This window comes from Oncorhynchus mykiss, chromosome 16 (assembly GCF_057628025.1).
Source record: "Oncorhynchus mykiss isolate SJ-2025 chromosome 16, ASM5762802v1, whole genome shotgun sequence".
NCBI classification, from domain to species: Eukaryota; Metazoa; Chordata; class Actinopteri; order Salmoniformes; family Salmonidae; genus Oncorhynchus; species Oncorhynchus mykiss.
In genome coordinates, this window is record NC_143037.1 from 17,407,215 (window position 1) to 17,425,000 (window position 17,786).

General features: G+C 42.7%; 1 protein-coding gene across 2 annotated transcripts in view; it reads left to right on the forward strand.

Annotated features, from left to right (window-relative positions):
* Positions 1-986: 986 nt before the first annotated feature.
* Positions 987-17,786, forward strand: part of LOC110491481 (ETS translocation variant 4) — a 29,417-nt gene continuing 12,617 nt past the window's right edge. Inside the window, exons 1-5 of one of the 2 annotated variants that reach the window (XM_021564963.3) lie at positions 987-1,258; positions 1,847-1,958; positions 2,619-2,709; positions 2,963-3,010; positions 8,111-8,164. In XM_021564963.3, the coding sequence (XP_021420638.3) occupies positions 1,902-1,958; positions 2,619-2,709; positions 2,963-3,010; positions 8,111-8,164 (250 nt within the window). In that variant the 5' untranslated portion in view covers positions 987-1,258; positions 1,847-1,901. Of the gene's footprint in view, positions 1,259-1,664; positions 1,959-2,618; positions 2,710-2,962; positions 3,011-8,110; positions 8,165-17,786 lie in introns of those variants that run through there. The other variant, XM_036946366.2, reaches the window with a different exon arrangement.

Genomic DNA, 17,786 nt, shown 5'->3' on the forward strand with positions numbered 1-17,786 from the left:
GCTCCAGAAAGAAGATGAGAGGGAGAGAGGGAAGTGGACAGCGGTGTTGGGGACGAGCCTTCCACACTAGACCATCCCCACCTCCTTCAAACAGAACCCCCCCCCCCCCCCCCCCCTATCTCTCTCTCTCTCTGTCTTCCCCACTTCTGCTTCCCCGTCTCTGTTCACAACAAGCACTATAGAAGTACGGGCAGAAAAACAGTCATATTTTACCCTACAAACAAAGCCCCCTTTTATCAAAAAGCACTCTTATCTACAAGGTTCCATCTACTACCTCCTACAGAAAGCTTTATAGCATCTATTTTAGCTCCGAGCCAGCGATTAGACTCAGGCAAACATACAGTACATGGCTATTAGTGTATCTTTTGGAAATGAAGTATGTGTACTTTGAGTAAAATGAAACATCTCCATTAGTTTCAGAAATAAACAACCACTTTAAGCCACAGAAAGCTTGCTTTTCAACCCAGTTTTTTCCCTTCATTTTAGAGTGCATGTGATAGAATGGAACAGAATAAGATGTAATTTGTTTATCGTCATAAAACATAATAACGAGATAGTAACCTTTTCCCTCAGTTTGTTATGTTTAAAAGCTACCTGTGACATTTCATGTCATTTATATTCAAAGGGTGTTTCAAATAGCCAACCTCTGACTCCGTCAGTGAACAAAGTAATTGCTGGTTGTGCATTACATAAAACATGTTATCTAGACATTATAAGTGAGGAGAAGAAGTGTAAGAAGGTAAACAAACTAACGTATTTGACAGAGTCTGGGCAGGCAGGGAAAAACAAGTTGGAACATTCAAGCTAGGTCAGGTTTTTATGAATGGACGTTTTTTTTTCTAACTTTCCCCCTCTCTGGCTTTGTGAATGAAAAACAACTGGAAAATCTAGTATAAAGACTCTGTCCCAAACTCTGATTGGCTGCTGTTTTTCTAACTCCGCCCATGGTTGCTAGGGACCCGGACAGTCTCATAGCGGATTGGTTCAAAGAGAGAGCCTAGATTTCATTCATAAGTCAGGTCATTCATTAGGACAAAGGAAGAAATTCGAGCCCTTGAAAGAGGAAATCCACGAATCGCCAAGTCATTTGGCCAAGCGAGCGTCAGAGAGCAAGAAAAGCAAGTCTACGTAGTCCAAATCAACACTCAAGTCTGGAAAAGAATTGACAACAACATTGTTTTTTGGGGCATTTCTGTCCCATGCTTATAACACACGCATTAAGCGTGACATTTTCTTATTGTTGACTGTTATAAGCAAGGTGAGGTTAAAACAGTTACTTAGTTGCCCTCTGTAGCAGTTGAGACGCGACATCTGTTTCTTTTCACATTATCCACGGTTCCATTTTCTCTCTGGGCATTGATGTAGCCTAAATAGAAAGTATAGGCCTATACTTTTTTAGTAAGAAGGGCCTATACGTTTTAGTAAGAAAAGCCTGTACAATTTGTCTATTGTAGTTTTATAAGTGCATGTCCTATAAAATCACAATTTATTGGTTTACCGAACGATTTTACAACTGCAAATTCTACATGATTATTATATTTAGCCTACATAGAAACATATATGAGCCACATTTCAAATAACATTTTATAACTATATAAGAGCAATTGGCACATTGCATAGGCTTGTTTATTGAGTTAATTTTGTGCGGTATCTGATGACTGTCTATCCCGAGCCACAGACTACGGTCTAGTTAGCGGTAAAGGTGGCACCACACCAGCCCGCTGGGTAATCGCTCGCCATAGCTTCCCCTCTCTGCATTTTTTTGTGAATGGAGCTCATTAGGTATGCAGCTTTCTCCCAGCTCCATTCACAACTATCGCTCCCCCTTGTCCCTCTCTCGCTGCAGGCTGGCTGCGTGGATCACATTCAACTCAGCCTAAATGATCACAAACGGTTAACGGATGGATTATAAGATGGATGGATATTTGGACCAGCAAGTGCCTTACACTTTAGCAAATGTACGTATGTATAAAGTCATGTATTTTTTTAATGCTTTACTCAGTTGTAGGACTTGGCTACCGGGCTTTCTCTTTCGATCGCCCGTTCCATGCGATTTGTTTGAAGCAACTATGTGCGCGATGAAAACTCTTTTCAGTTCGGTTCTAAACTATCAAAAGGTCTGCAAATTTTTTTAAACGAAATAATACAAATTACAGCTTTTATTTTACACTGTTTATTAACATATTCTTGTCTCTAGACAGGAGATGTTGACAGTGTAACACCGAAAATGGGCTAACAATTTGAGAGGGCAAATGGAACGATAAAGCGCGTTTGAGTTGCAACACTATTGCAATTCACAGAGACAACCAGCATTGTTTTCTGTTGTGGTATATATATTTTTTAGTCTGGAATGATAAGAAAAAAATAAAAACACAGAAAGTTACAACTATAATGATAATACTTATAATAATTAGGCTACTGATAATAAGAAAATAATAGCCTTGTAATATCCAAATTATAATGCAATATGTACTTATTTTAGTATTTATGGCCATATTGACTAATGAACTAAACCAATTAGTGACAGTGGGCATGTTCTATGTAGCCTGTGACATCAAAGGGTGTACTACATGTTTCACTGTATTTTCCACATCTGTAATATTTCTGATGCTTTGCAGAAGTCACAAGGAAATGGACCCCTAAATAGACTGTTGATGGCAGCGAAAAGGAAATACATGGACACGGAATTACCCCCTCAGGAATCTGAAGGTAAAGTTAGAACTCCAAAGGAAGCTCGCAATGGCCTGAAGTCCCTTTGCGTGACACGTTTACCTCGTCAATGCTTTGCTTACCAATCCGGCAAGCAGATATATCACTTCTATTTATGGATTGATAAATATGTCTTAACTTGTCTAAACCTGACCTAGCTGACATGACATGTGCGTAATGATCTTTGATCTTGTTGTTCTGTTGTATTCATGTGTGTGTGTGTGTGTGTGTGTGTGTGTGTGTGTGTGTTTAGACCTCTTTCAGGATTTAAGCCAACTTCAGGAGACATGGCTCACAGAAGGTAATGTGTTTTAATTGTGTATGTTTCAGAGGCATTGGCAATGATGAAAATGTATGAGTGGTATGGCAATATAACAACATATATGGGGGAAATGTCAGCAATATTTCGACATGCAAGATACTATGTTAAAATATGCGTTTGATCTCTTGAACATTGGTCGTATTGATACCCTGGAGGACCAGCCGTGGTCAGACAGATATGAACATGGTAATGGTCCATAACAAAGTCTATTGATATAGTTGTGTGTGTGAGTGGGTTTGATCCCATTTGCTCAGTTAATGACTTCTTGGTTGATGAGAACACTTGGATAAATGACTTAAACTATGCTTATAAATCTGTCATACCACCACCAAGCAGCAATGGCTTCAAACAATTCCTGGTCGTGATAGAGCTCATTTCTCCAGAAGGATATTTATTCAATTATTTATTCCATTTCTACAGATGTATTCATGTAGAGTGGGGCTGAAATAATCTACAGTAGGATAATTACAATGAATAGGTATGTTAGTTATGTGTACCAAATAGTCACCAGGCTACACCAGGAAAGGCCAATAGTGTGTGCTAGACACACAGTACACAGGGTGAAGTACCAAGACGTTGTTTCTTAAAGTAAAACGAGGACGTTTAGGAAGTGAAAAAAAACCCTGGGGAGTTAAAACATGCTGATGCAATACACATGGCCATTAGTGACAGAAAAAATTTCCTTTGTGAACATAGACAGGACATGATTAGCTGTAAACATGCCCTATTTTGGTATGCTGGCATGTAGTATGCGTGCGTGCCAATATGCCCAGCCAATGCAAACAAGCAGCATGTTAAGCCCCTGTCCCTTAACGCACATACCGATGAAATGGACCCAGGCAGGCAGCAGCAATTGTCAGCAGTGTGGAGTTTAAAAGTACAACGTGACGTACGCTCTGAAGAAGCAATTATATGTTAAGACGGGACAACAAAACCGAGGAATGACTCACGCTTGTTTGGTAATGTTTGGTAAATCTGGGGCCCAGAAGTGGCAAGGCAATATGTAACGCGTTAGCAATCTCTAAACCAGAAATGCAGCCGACTACAAAATGTTTACCATCTTGAACCAGCCAAATTGATACCCTGTGATTTAGAGCAGACCCGGGTCAAATATATGCTGGAACTGTGCTGGAAAGGTCAACGTGAAAAGAAAATACCCGAGGCAACACAGTATGGTTCGGGTCGGCACGGTAGTGTGAAAAGGGTCAAATGGGCCTCCCTCTTAAGAAAACGACGGTTTATGAAGCCCGGCAAACAATTCTCTCACTGTATCTCGGCCAAGGTGCCTATTCTCATGCAGCGTCAAACAGGCAAGTTCACACCACCACTCTCCACAGACAAAGACAAAGCCAACACCAATAAAAGGGACAACAATGAGAACCACTCCGAAGTCCGGTCCCTTTGATGGACATATTATTTTAATTCAGTCAGCCACAAAGGTAACATGCATAGGGGTAGATATGGGGTGCTGTTGTACTGCATAAAGAGATTGGCTAGAAGAAGAGGGTCACTGGGCCAAAGGGAGAATTAACAGGCCGAGCTGCCTGGGTGGAGGTTGGTGGTGTAACTATCAATGTGTTTTTTTTTAACCCTAAATAATATATTGTTTTTGAGCTCTTCTGGCAGAACTCTTTCCTTTTACATTAATTACAGGCCTGTCATTGTGACTGATTGTGGTTACAAGGGATTCACCCGCGTAGCAGGAGGGAGTTTTCTGCTAGAGAGAGCGGGAGAAAGGGAGAGGGGAGACAAGAACGTTGAGAGAGAGAGAGTTCAGGAGCTTGTCTCGTCTTGTTGTTTTCCTTTACGTTTATGACTGAGAGTTCTGCGATCCCATCAGGATCTTCCATTGAGAAAAAAAAATCATTCAAGGTGTCTGGAAGAAAAAAATGGAAACATGCATCTGTGCTCATATAAACACACTTTCTGTCTTGTGCTGACTTGCATCTCAAAGACTTTTGACGAGGTGTTCCTGGAAGCAAATCGGATACACATGCGTTCACGCGCACACACACACACACTCTCCCTCTGTCTGCCTAAGCACAGGGGTTGTGCTCTTGTCTGCGAGCCAGTCACACTGACGCTCAGACATCCTTAATGGGGGTTTTTCTCTTCCCTTTCTGAGCTCGATCCAACGTGTTCCATTTTAGACATGTTGAAACTAGTGGAAATGATTTATTGTTTGGTCTGGTGGACTAAATATTGGCCTCTGCTCTTTCTCATAAAACAGCTTTATCCCTCTCCTTAGGGCAAAAGACTGCAAAGTTAAAAGGGGGTAATAGTATTACCGTATAGCAACAAGGCACAGTATTATATAAGAAATCAATGTAATTTATCTGAACATGCTCCAAGACGCCATCATCCGGTTTCCTCCTCACAGGAAGAGGGGAAGAAATACGTGAAAGTGGATTTTGAAGTTCTTAATTTCTCTTTTCACTCCGTTTTGGTTTTATGGTCTGGTAGCTGGTGGATGAAGTGAGGGGGGACCTTTCGGATTGTTTGGGGTCTTTACTTGGCTGGGTGATGTCACAGACGCTGGTATTTACTCACTCTCTCTTTGTGGGTTCTATGGACTTGCTCTGTGTTTGAAGTCATTTTTCTTACTCCGTAGTTTCAATTTGAGAGACTTTTTAAACGTTCATTGTAAATTAAACTTCAGATTTGGTTTCCTATAATACTATACAATCTCATGTTCCTTATTCTGGTTATGTTAAACCATTTCAGAGTGGAGAGTGGATATGTGCTTCCCATGTGGTGGAATTATTGTTTTTCGCTGGCCATTATGGACAGATTGTTGTCTCAATATTTAATGATAACCATCAACTTTTCCTAAGTATACCGTTGCGTAAGTGCAAGACCGAAGCAATGGAAAAAGCAGGAACCTTTCAAATTGGACTGATGCTAGTTGTAAGGGTTTCTAGTCCTGGCTGCAGGCAAGGTTTAGGGTTAGGTCATTTAGCCACATGTAGCGAATCAGATGCCAGTGTGCTCCTAACCTGTTTGTGTGGTTCAATGTCCAGTGCTTGGGAAGACAATTGATATCGGAAATGTATTTGGATCTGAACATCTTGGCAAACAGGATAGTAAAATACTACCAAGCCCCGTTGCACCTGTACCCAATGGGCTGGGTTTGCATAAAGACAATTCAGAATGTTAGGGCCTAGATGGTAGGATTCGGTTCATTTAAATATAATATCAATTATAAGATTGTAAATTAAACTCACTCCAAGTTAAAATCTAGTATGAATAGATTCATATTTACTTCACCATGTCCAGTTTTTGTATTAATTTGGATCATTTCTGCTGTTTTTGTGATTGAATTATTCAACAAAACATCACTCATTCATACAAGATCTTACCCTAAATAGTGCTAACCTAAACTTGTTCTCAGCTCCCCCAACTTCTCTCTCAGTTCCTCGTACTCCTAACACCTCTAGCTTGACTTTTGAACGCACCTCAAAGCAGGTGATGATTTCCAGAATACTTCACTAGCCTCAGAGCATCTATATTGTCCAAGATCGTCCTCCAGCTTCACAAACTGGGTGTAAGACCGAAAGAAGAAGTCTGATTTCCTTCCTTGTTTAAAATAGCCTGTTTAGTCTGTCTTTGCTCTGTGATGAAAAGCACACACAAACAAGTACACAAAATGCACACAATTGACACGTTACTGACGTCTTCCTGACACAATCACAATCAGGTCAATGAGGGGTAAAGATATCTTTGTGGTTCTTTGGCCAGGGTTTGGACATGGGGGGAGGAAGGAAAGGCAGCTCCACCTCTGTATTTATCCATCTATCACCAGTTTGGTTCGATAGCTAGCCTGCGTGAGTGACAGTAACCCTGTCTCCACTATAAGTGCACCTCTTAAGGTCATAAATCACCCTGTGCTGCCATCGTTAGGCCTCATGTCAGAGCATCGTCCATCATACCGAAAGACAGCTTCACAAGCCAGTCCGAAGTTTTCAGAAGGGACCCTGAGATGTTCCTGGTCAGCTCATGTGGTCAGGAAAAGCTCCTGACCCTAGTTGAGATCAGTCCAGAGACAGAAGAGGAAGCGAGAAACCCCACTCCCTCATTTTTTCTGGTTACATTAGTTAATGAACTAAGTAGACCAGACCCAGCTTCTATCGCACTGGTGTCTATGGGAGAGCCACGTGCTTAAGCAGATCGGAACGTACAATTTTTTCCCAATGATAAACGGCCCAAGTGAACTATCTTCCTTTTCCACCATTTTTGATCAGACCAGAATAAAACACAGTCAATAATCCCAGTTACGATGTTTGACTGAGGTCAAGGCATGACTTGAGGTTAAACCCTCGCGCGCTGCAGCTCAAAGGGTTAACTAATAGATCAGTGTTTGTGCCGTCAAGACGTTGAATGCCGCATGAAACAAGAAGCTAAGCTTCATTCCCCCCCTGACTATGTGGTGTTGACAAAATGCTGTCACGCTGGAAAGTGTGGAGGTGAAGGTCGCTTGGCTGGATCCAGGTAGTGGGTCAAGTTTCATGGCCAAGGAGAGAGTCTGGCGAGGCCCAGAACCATGACCGCCAGGGCCCATGGACAGGGTGAGCCGAGCTTCCACACTGGCAAGGCTGCCGGACAGCATGAAGCACCAAGACTGGCTCAGTTAATAGGAAAATGCGCAGGTGTAGACCTTACCGTGAAATGTTAACTTACAAGCCCTTAACCAACAATGCAGTTCAAGAAATAGAGTTAAGAAAATATTTACTAAATAAACTAAAGTAAAAATTCTAATGAAAACTAACACAATAAAATAGCAATAACGAGGCTAAATACACTGGGTACCGAGTCAATGTGCGGTGGCAGAGGTTAGTCAAGGTAATTTGTACATGTAGGTAGGGGTAAAGTGACTATGCATAGATAATAAACAGTGAGTGGCAGCAGTGTAAAAACAGGGGGGGGGGTCAATGTAAATAGTCAGACAGGCTAGCGTAGTGCACACTGTCTAGGTAAATTGCAGACCACCAAGGCTAGCTACAGTAGGTTAATTGATAGGCTTAGCATTCTGCTCAAACCATGACATGACGCTAACGGTTTCTCTTTCTTTTCTGATTTCAGCTCAAGTGCCTGACAGTGACGAGCAGTTTGTTCCTGATTTCCACACCGAAAACTGTAAGTAAAGATTGCATTAGTGTAAATTCTAAGAATTCTGTGTTTGCGTGTATGTGTTTGTTTAGTGTGTGTGTGCGTGTGTGAAAGACAGAGAGAGAGAACTCAGATACGGGGTCAGCATTGGGTTGTGAAACTGCTCGAGGCTTGGGTGGAGCTACTGTATTTGTCGAAGTCACATGAATCTTTGCCTGGGAAAAAGCATTTCCGAGACACAAACTTAATACATGACCTACTCATCATGGGTGAATGTGGATGCTACCATTGTCCTCCTCTATCCATTTGCATGGTTTTGAAAAGCTGAATGGATCAGCCCAGGAAACCAGTAAAAGATCATTCAGAGTCCAGGTACAAAGACTCCCTTTTGTGTATGTCTGAGGTGTAAGAGGGGAAAGCAAATTCCTATACTAAACAACTGCGCGGCTGCTATTTGAATGGGTTTCCCTTTTTGTTGTGTGTTTAAACAATGACGATTCAGAGTTGGGGAGTGTGCGCTTTGCAAACAGCGTCCTCTGTGCCTTTTTCATTCAAACTCATTCATAGACTTATGGGTGAGTTCATACAATATGACGAATGGGAAAATAATATATTTAACAGCAAATTTGACGCAAACTTAACGTAGCAATTTTGATGGGTTAAGTCTTAACTTGAACATGTTTTGAATATAATTTAAACATGAAAATAAATCTGAAGTTTTATTGTGTGTATTTTAAACTTAGCAATTTAGTTCCCCCTGGCCCCGTTCAAAACCCAACCGCTATTGTGGCTAAACACTGTGCCATTTATCCAGAGTGACAACTCCTTAGTCCCAGTAACACATGCCCAGTGAAACATATAGTTCCCGTCTGTGGGCTAACAACGGTAACAAGGAAGCGGTGATGAACCCTAGAGCATGTAAGGGTCATGTCTACTTAACCCCGGGCCAGCCCAACCAATCGGCGGTCAGCCTGCTGCCCATGGTAGACCTTGGTATGCTCCGTAGGGTCAGTGGGGCTTCACTTTGACAGGCAGCTCACTTATACACAGTAGTCTGAGCCGAGAAGGCCTCAGGTTGACAGACAGCGCTCCTGCTAGCACCTGCTGTTCACACTCAATGACCAGAAGACTCTCTATTCAACATGATTTGATGGGAAGCTCCAAGTTGACAGGCTGCCATAGACATAAAGATATTCTTCTACATGTTTGTGGTTGCGACTTGAAGTGAGTCTATTGAAGCAACCAGCGGGTTTGATGAAGGCCTTATCTATTCCCATACCCAATTTTGCATTATTCCATCAAACTCATCGCTCTTCAGCCTTGTAATACAGTTCTTAACAGGTGACAGGTGCTAAGGAAACTCAGAGTGCAGAGCGTAAAGCCGGCAAACAAAGTCCTAATCCCTTGTGCCAAAAAAGAATTGAAGCCGCATTGAAAAGGCGCCACAGCAAATCAAACATAGTTGTTTTCTGAGTCAGGTTGTTACCTGTATGGGTGTGGGAAGCAGAGGGAGATAGAGGGAAATAGAGAGAGGGATGAGGGAAAACAGAGCGCCAGACTTTGGGACACTCTGGAATGCTAGATTAAGGAGATGGGGGGGGGGGGCGCAAGAAGTGATTGTGCAATACCTGCACATCTGGTAAATCTATGTAATCTCTTTCCCCTTTCTCTCAATAACAGCTAACAAGCATGCTCTGTCTCCAGAGTTCCACTGAGGGAAGGTTATGTAAACACGTCATTTGCCTCCTTACCAGTGGTGGAAAAAGTACTCAGTTGTCATACTTGAGTAAAAGTAAAGATACCTTAATAGAAAATGACTCATGTAAAACTAAATGTCATCCAGTACAATATTACTGGAGTAAAAGTCTAAAAGTATCTGGTTTTAAGTGTACTGAAGTACAGTGGTGGAAAAAGTTAAAGTAAATACTATACATAAAATTCCTTATGTTAAGCAAACCAAACCAACCCAATTGTCTTTTTTTATTTACGGTTATCCAGGAGCACACTCCAACACTCATCATTTAAAACACCGAATGTGTCTTTAGTGAGTCCCACAGATCAGAGGCGGTAGGAATGACACCGGGTTTTATTGATAGGTGCGTGAACTGGACCACATTGCTGTCCTACCTGAGCATTTTAAATGTAACGAGTACTTTTTGGTGGCAGGGAAAATGTATGGAGTAAAAAGTACATTATTTTCTTTAGGAATGTAGTGGAGTAAAAGTAAAAGTTGTCAAAAATATAAGTAGTAAAGGACAGATACCCACAATAGCTACTTAAGTAGGTCCTTTAAAGTATTACTTTTACAAAAAATACTTTAAACCACCGCTCTTTACCTCTGACCTATACTATTAACGTATGATTCACTAAACACCGTTATGAAATGAAGTCAATGGTAAAATGGGGGGGGGGGGGGGGGGGTGACGTTCAGTTCGTGATAGCTAAGTGGGAGGGGAAGTGTTGTTGACTTTTGGGGGTTTGACAGAACTTTTGAAGGGGGCGTCTGATCTGTAATGGGGGTGTTGGATAATGACAGTCCCTTTTGTTTTCAATCTATCTGTCTGCAGGGAGGGAACTCAGTCAAATGTAAATTGAATCTTCCACGCACTGATAGTTTACCTAGTTTCTACTTTTTAGAATTGTCTGAGACCAAATATGCCATTGATAAATGTGTTGTTGCTGAAATAAAAAAATAGTGTGGAAAGTCGTTTTTTATGTTCTGTTAGACGGAGAGCAGCCCAAGAGACGTGTCCCATTCATATATTTTCTCCTGCAAGTAAGAGAAAGCGTCTCCCCCCCTCCCCCTAGTCTTCATTCATAAAAAAGTGCTACAGTACTGTTACCCCGTTTTGTGACCCCCCTCTCTTTGAGTGGATTCTCTGACCCCTCCCTCTTCCTGTCTCGGTAAAAACTAAGCTGAATTATAACTCTGGACACCCCTAGCCTCTCTCTCATTTTCACCCATCTACCGTTTTGCTTTTTCTACGTTGAGCGTTCCAAGATGTGAACTAATCCAACTATTTCAGAGTTGTGTGGGCCGATTGTTTAGTTTTGGACTTTGTAGTAATTATATAGGAAGTTGTGGCTGTAGATGCCGTTCCAGTCCTTTAGAGAGAAAAGGGGAGACAGAGAGAGAGAACGAGAGAGACAAAAAGAGAGAGAGAGAGAGTGCAGTTGAGTGCAAATGCTCACGGCAGTTCGTCTCTTCGGTAGGAAGCGTTCTGCCTCGTCATGAATTTATGACCTTCTCTCTTCTTTGTGTTGCTGTGTTCCCCTGCTCACTGGTTCGCTCAGAGCTGGCCCAATCAGTCCCCATTTAGAGCAGAGGGACCATGAATTGGCAAGCTCCTACCTCTCTTTGCTCTCTCTCCAGTTGAACAAAAATAAATATGCAGCCCAGTGTTCTCAATTTTCCAAAATACAGCTGCTATGCAACAAGTCTGCTGAAACATCCAGGTTACTGACAGATATGCAGGGGTACCATTCTCCCCCAGGGGGGACGATTCCTCTTCAATGTGTGTGTGCGCGGGAGTTTGTGCGTACATGTGAACACATGACTGAATGGGTCATTTCTCTCCAGAAACACATGCATCCTGGCCACCTACAGCCACACACTATGCACAGGCGCACACAAAACGCACACACACACTTCAGCCCCACAGTTTTATGAATGGGCTGGTTGTGAGAGACTGGCTGAGGCAGCACATTGGGTTAAAGGGAGGGAATCTCCATTCATGAATTGGACGGCTGTTATTCTACTACCACCACAAAAAGAGAAGGTGAACACTTCAAATGCCCTCTCTCTCACCATTTGGTTTCTGCCAATGTTATCATTCATGACAAAGGGGTTCGATTTATTTTCCAAACGTAAACAGTTTTTTTCCCCCTCTTATAATGCACCCAATGTTATAATACTATAATACTTTTCTAACTCACGCAAAAATGGTCTTCCGTGGGTGATCTAAATGTTGTGTGTCAGGGGAGAAGTGCATTTGCATGTTCAGGGAGAGGAAAGGGGGATTTGAGGAACGGCTGAGCTTTAACGTTCTCCACAGCTGGACCGTTTCCTCTTTCTAAGACGAGAGCAGGGGAAAACCAGGGGCAACAGATGCAGGCAGGCCTAAAAATAACAGACCCGGGTTCCACGTTTAGCAAGAATACACAGGAGCACGAGAAACCAGGAGATCACATCAACAAACCAAGCATGCCATCACGAAATAGCGTCCGAGTTAATTACCCTTGGTGACGCTATTGTTATGCCCAAGACCCACAGCGAGGGATATCCCTAGATTCTGTCTCCGTGACATAGCTGGGTCCTGTTAAGTAGGGAGAAAACGTTTTGCTCCGGTGTGTCTTACTAAACATGGCCGTGGTTTGCTCAGTTTTCCAACCGCCACATGTAACTTTAAGAGGGGATCATTGATGGTTGAGGCTGAGGTCTTGCTATTGCCATAGTGACTTGCTGACACAGGACAGGCCTTGTGTGGAGTGAGCCTTGTAGGGCTGTATTGATCCCAGCGAGGGATGGGGAGGGATAGAGAGATAGATAAAGATAAAGTGTAGATAAATCAGGAAAGTGGGGGGGGGGGGGGGGGTCACGCAGCATGCTTGCTTGTGCCTCGGGGCATCATGTTGAGATCCCAATCGCTAAACAGAGAGACAGGGGGAGAGACAAAGGGAGAGAGACAGATGGAGAGAGACAGAGGGAGAGACAGAGGGAGAGAGAGAGAGGGAGAGACAGAGGGAGAGAGACAGAGGGAGAGACAGAGGGAGAGAGACAGAGGGAGAGACAGGGGAGAGAGAGAGAGAGAGAAGGGAACGATAGAGTGAGAGGATCTGTGGATGTGGCATGTGCTCTGATATTTACAGGGAGGAGTTTGACCAGGCTTTCTACTGGGCTTGATGGGAACTTAGTGCAGAATGTGTTATCTACCTCCTTCAGTCAAGATGAGCCTTGTCCGCCCCTATATCTCCTCCCCTCCCTCTCTCACTTCTCCACTTGATGGATATTAGCTGGGTCAGTGGGAGCTCTTTATATCATTTCAGTAACAGTGGAAGGGGGGGGTTGTTTATCACATTAAACATTAAGAGGGGACAGCTATATTGGGGCTGAGGGATTGAGAGTGAATGGTCAATATTTTGCCACATTACTTACACCCCCGGCTTTTTGCGATGGAACGCCCCACTCGCTGCCCGTGTCCTGGGATGGGGATGTATTGTATTGTGCCTACTAAACGGCAATGGGGAAGAAAGATTTATAGACGGTCACAGGCCACGTAAAAAATATCACCGCAATGCACTGGGGATGAAATGTCTTGCCCAATGGGATGGCCATAACACAGTCACATGATGTTCTCACACCCACACACTTTTTGATTTACAGTAATATCTCCATCTTCACTGTCAAATTGTGAAGTCATTTGCCACACAGAGCACACACACAATAGGAAAATTAAAAGGGAATATCTTACAGTCCGAAAAAGTTCGACCTGACATCAAATGTTCTCGAAGTGAGAAGTGAAACTTTGATGACAGCAACATGTGACACTCCGTTCTCCGGTCACACTCCATTCTCTGTGTCCGCCACATCCTCGTTTCCAAGACAACATCAAGCTACACCTAATAATATGAAACCAAAATACATGAAACACTTTTGTTTATCTTAAAGCATCACATAGTTGATCTGTTGTGCTATGTCGCTTTACCGTCCAATCACTTCCTGTTGATACCACAGTGCTCTCTCTCAATCTCGTCAGGCTTGTTTGGCAGGTATCTGACAACAATGCTTTAAATATTCAAAGAAGCCAAGTCGCAAAGGCATTAGCCGATCAGAAAGGGTGACCGGTAAATCAGATACGAGACACTAATGGTTAAATGGACCAGGCGATGTTTGCAATAGACATTGAGACCACTCTGGAGCCCAGCGTTGGCTTTGAGGGATCTCCAGTTGTCATTTCGCCCCTCTCTCTCTCTCTCTCTCTCTCTCTCTCTCTCTCTCTCTCTCTCTCTCTCTCTCTGCTCTTTCTGATTGTGCATTGACCTGAGAAGCACACATGTCCTGCACATGTTTCAGTTCCACAGTGGAATTGCTGCTGGATTGTCTTTCCAGTCTCAATGAGGTGGAACAGATTGAATCGCCGTCGTTGACTCACCATCCCACTGGATTTTCCACCGACCACACTTTTGCATACAGAACTTTCAATGTGTGGGCCAGCATACTTGGGATGAAAATGTCAGCGTTTTCAATGTCACCTAAATGTTTACAGTAAGTGAAATTGAAGGCCTTTCTTCTCTACTTGATAGGGTTGAAAGTTACAGCAGGGGCAACCCAGCCCAGTTGAAAATAAGAGCTATGAATCACGACAACAGAAAAGGTGGCACAGTGCGATGTAGAGGAAGCGGCATGTGTTAATATACTGTATTTGATCTCCACCATCATAACATATAAGAAAAACTCTTGTCTATCCCTCGTGTACCCTACTTTCTACAGTTGAGCCAGGCCACAGAGGCAGAGAGAGGATTGCTATTTGGCATGTCCCAGAAATCAATACGTTCCTTTGAAATCTTTAGAGCCACATAATTGGGCGTCCCTGTTGTTTTTATTGAACTGTCTGTCATTGTTGGGATCAATTTGCCAGTGAGGAACCATCTCTCTCTCTCTCTCTGACTCTCAAGAAACCCTCCGTGGGCTCTACTAAAGCTGTTCTAGGGTGTACAGTACATATGTAGTTTACATAACTCGTGTACTAATACAGGAAACTGTATATCATCTAACATTCAAGGAAGAATCATGTGACAGTTGCCCATATTTGAAATGGACTATAGCTACTATGGATGTTCCCGTCAATACATCTCCTTTCATTCTCATGGTTTGCCTGTGGCAGATGGCCTAGTGGTTAGAGCGCTGGGCCCGGAACTGAAAGGTTGCTGGTTCAAATAACTGAGCCGACAAGGCGAATAATCTGTTGACGTGCTTTGAGCAAGGCATTTAACCCTAATTTGCTCCAGTGGTCCTGTACTACTATGGCTGACCCTGTAAAACCACACGTTTCACTGCACCTATCTGGTGTACATGACAATAAAACGTCTTCAGAGTACTATTCACCCTATTTGACATTGCAACTGAGATACAGTTAAGCAGAATGATAAGTCACTGGGAAGCTCCTTGACTGGCTGGTGGGTACAGAAGCGTACCACCCTGCATCCCACTGCTGGCTTGCCTCAGAAGCTAAGCAGGGTTGGTCCCTGGATGGGGGACCAGATGCTGCAAGAAGGGGTGTTGGAGGGCCAGTAGCAGGCACAAAAATACAGTATATATATACCAAGGTGCCATCTTTCGGATAGGACGTTAAACGGGGTGTCCTAACTCTCTGTGGTTGCTAATGGCACTTATCGTAAGAGTAGGGGTGTTAACCCCATTGTCCTGGCTAAATTCTCAATCTGGCCCTCATTCCATCACCCCCAGCGTCCAATTGGCTCATTCATCCCCCCTCCTCTCCCCTGTAACTATTCTCCAGGCTGTTGCTATAAATGAGAATGTGTTCTCAGTCAACTTACCTGTTAAAATAAGGGTAAAAAATAAGAAGCTGTCACGTCCTGCAGACTTCCAGAGACGGACTTCCCATCCCAGAGATAAACACCCTAATGTAAAGCTCTCCAGATCCTCTCTCGCTGAGTTCAGGTTTGATTACTCTGGAGAAGAACCTTTAATGGTAGGAAACGCTCTGTATGAAATAAACTGAGATTAGAGAGGGGGTTTCCTACCTGGCGTTCAACCCTGGCTGCCACTCGTTTGATCATTGCCATTAGCTACCAAACTATAATTGGAATCCTGTACAAACTTAAGATCACAAGACGATAGTAAGAAGAGGTACATACCCTATTTAGAGGTTCACAGCAAAGATGTGACCCCCATTTTCTCCAAAACACAATACAATAGAGACTTGTTCACATGATTAATAAGCATGTATTTAATGTAGCAAAAAAATGAGCAGTTACTGCCTTTTTGCTTGGTAGGGCAGTATTAATAATTATATTTTTTGTTGTTGTAACGATTACGCTTAAAATAATCCTAAAACATCATTTTCACATTGACTAAAAGTCAGATTCACTCCAAATGTGGCCTTTGGACTCATCACAATAATAACGTTGATGGAAAAAAATAACGTGGATGGATTTAAAGATGGCCACACTATACCAGTAGATGCATATTAGCACATACGCTAAAATATGCTAAAAAAAATACTTCTAAAATGTACCATAGGACCAAATGAAACCGCATTTGGAATGTAGGCCCATGGTACAAGGGATTGGTCAAAAGATGGCTGCCTTATTGACAAATCAAAAATCTGATGTTATGTGTCCATTTAAACCACTCCACTCCACAGTGGCCTATCAATGTGAAACTTGTCATTGATATCATAGACATCCCTAAATTGAACCGCACTGAATTTGGTGTTTTACAAAAAAGTAAAACTATTAATTAACAACTAATTCTTTGCACATGTAACACTAATGCTCACAATCATTTTCTCCTTATGAACCATAGGTCAGATTCACTCCAGACTTTGTATTTAGACTCATGATTTCACATAGAGGAAGATTGTTCCTACATGACAGAGTACTTGCTTTGCTATCCAAATGATCTTGTATTCATTCTGTCATCTGAACACAGTTTATTGCTGCTCGCAGCTTTATTTTGTAGTCTTCCTTGATGCTTCATGTTTTTAACTTTGTCTCTTGACGTCACAACACTCTGAATCCTCAATTCCTCTTTGCGTTACACAAAGTGGCATGAGATATTTCTTTAGCACTTAAGCTGCAGAAGAATGTCCCATTTCAGACAAGCTTCTGATGATCCTCAGTCCCGAGGAGTTCCCACTAGTACCTTAACCCAGCCGAGGACACTTTGTGTGGACGAGGATAGAGGTGGGGAGGGTGCTGTTGGGGTCTCATGTCCTGAGATTTGTTTGTGGTGGGGTTTGACTGAATAGCCTCCCTCCATGATGATCCCTCCACTTCCTAAAGCACTCAACCAAGACCATCACCTTTCACCCTGCATCCTCCCCCAAAGATTCACTATTTACATATATGAAGTCCCCCTGCTCTTCCCTCCAACCCCATCCATATCCTGAATCATCCTGTGATCAGAAAGGGAGTGACTGGCAAGACACCAGGGAAAGCAAGATAAATAAAATGTTTTTTTTTTAAACGAATCAGGAAGAGGAGCAAACACAAGATGAAAACATTCAACTTTCATAACAAGAAGACTTTCCACATGCCCTCAATTTTGTTGGGGGAATAAGACGTCTCTAAAGCGTCTCTAAAGTTAACAACCCCTACTTTGTTGAGATCATAATTTTACACAAGTTTAGGACGTGTTCACATTTCCAATCCCCCAATCCCCATTCCAAATACAAAGAGAGTCTCTCTCTCTCTCTCTTTCTCTCTCTCTCTCTCTCTCTCTTTCTCTCTCTCTCTCTCTCTCTCTCTCTCTCTCTCTCTCTCTCTCTCTCTCTCACCTAATGTGTACAGTATCTGTCCAAAAATATCTAAACACTTCTCTCTACCATTATACATTATGTTTAAGTTCACAACACCCCCTTCCCATATTAGAAAAAAACTCCATGAAATATGAGGATCTTGGTGG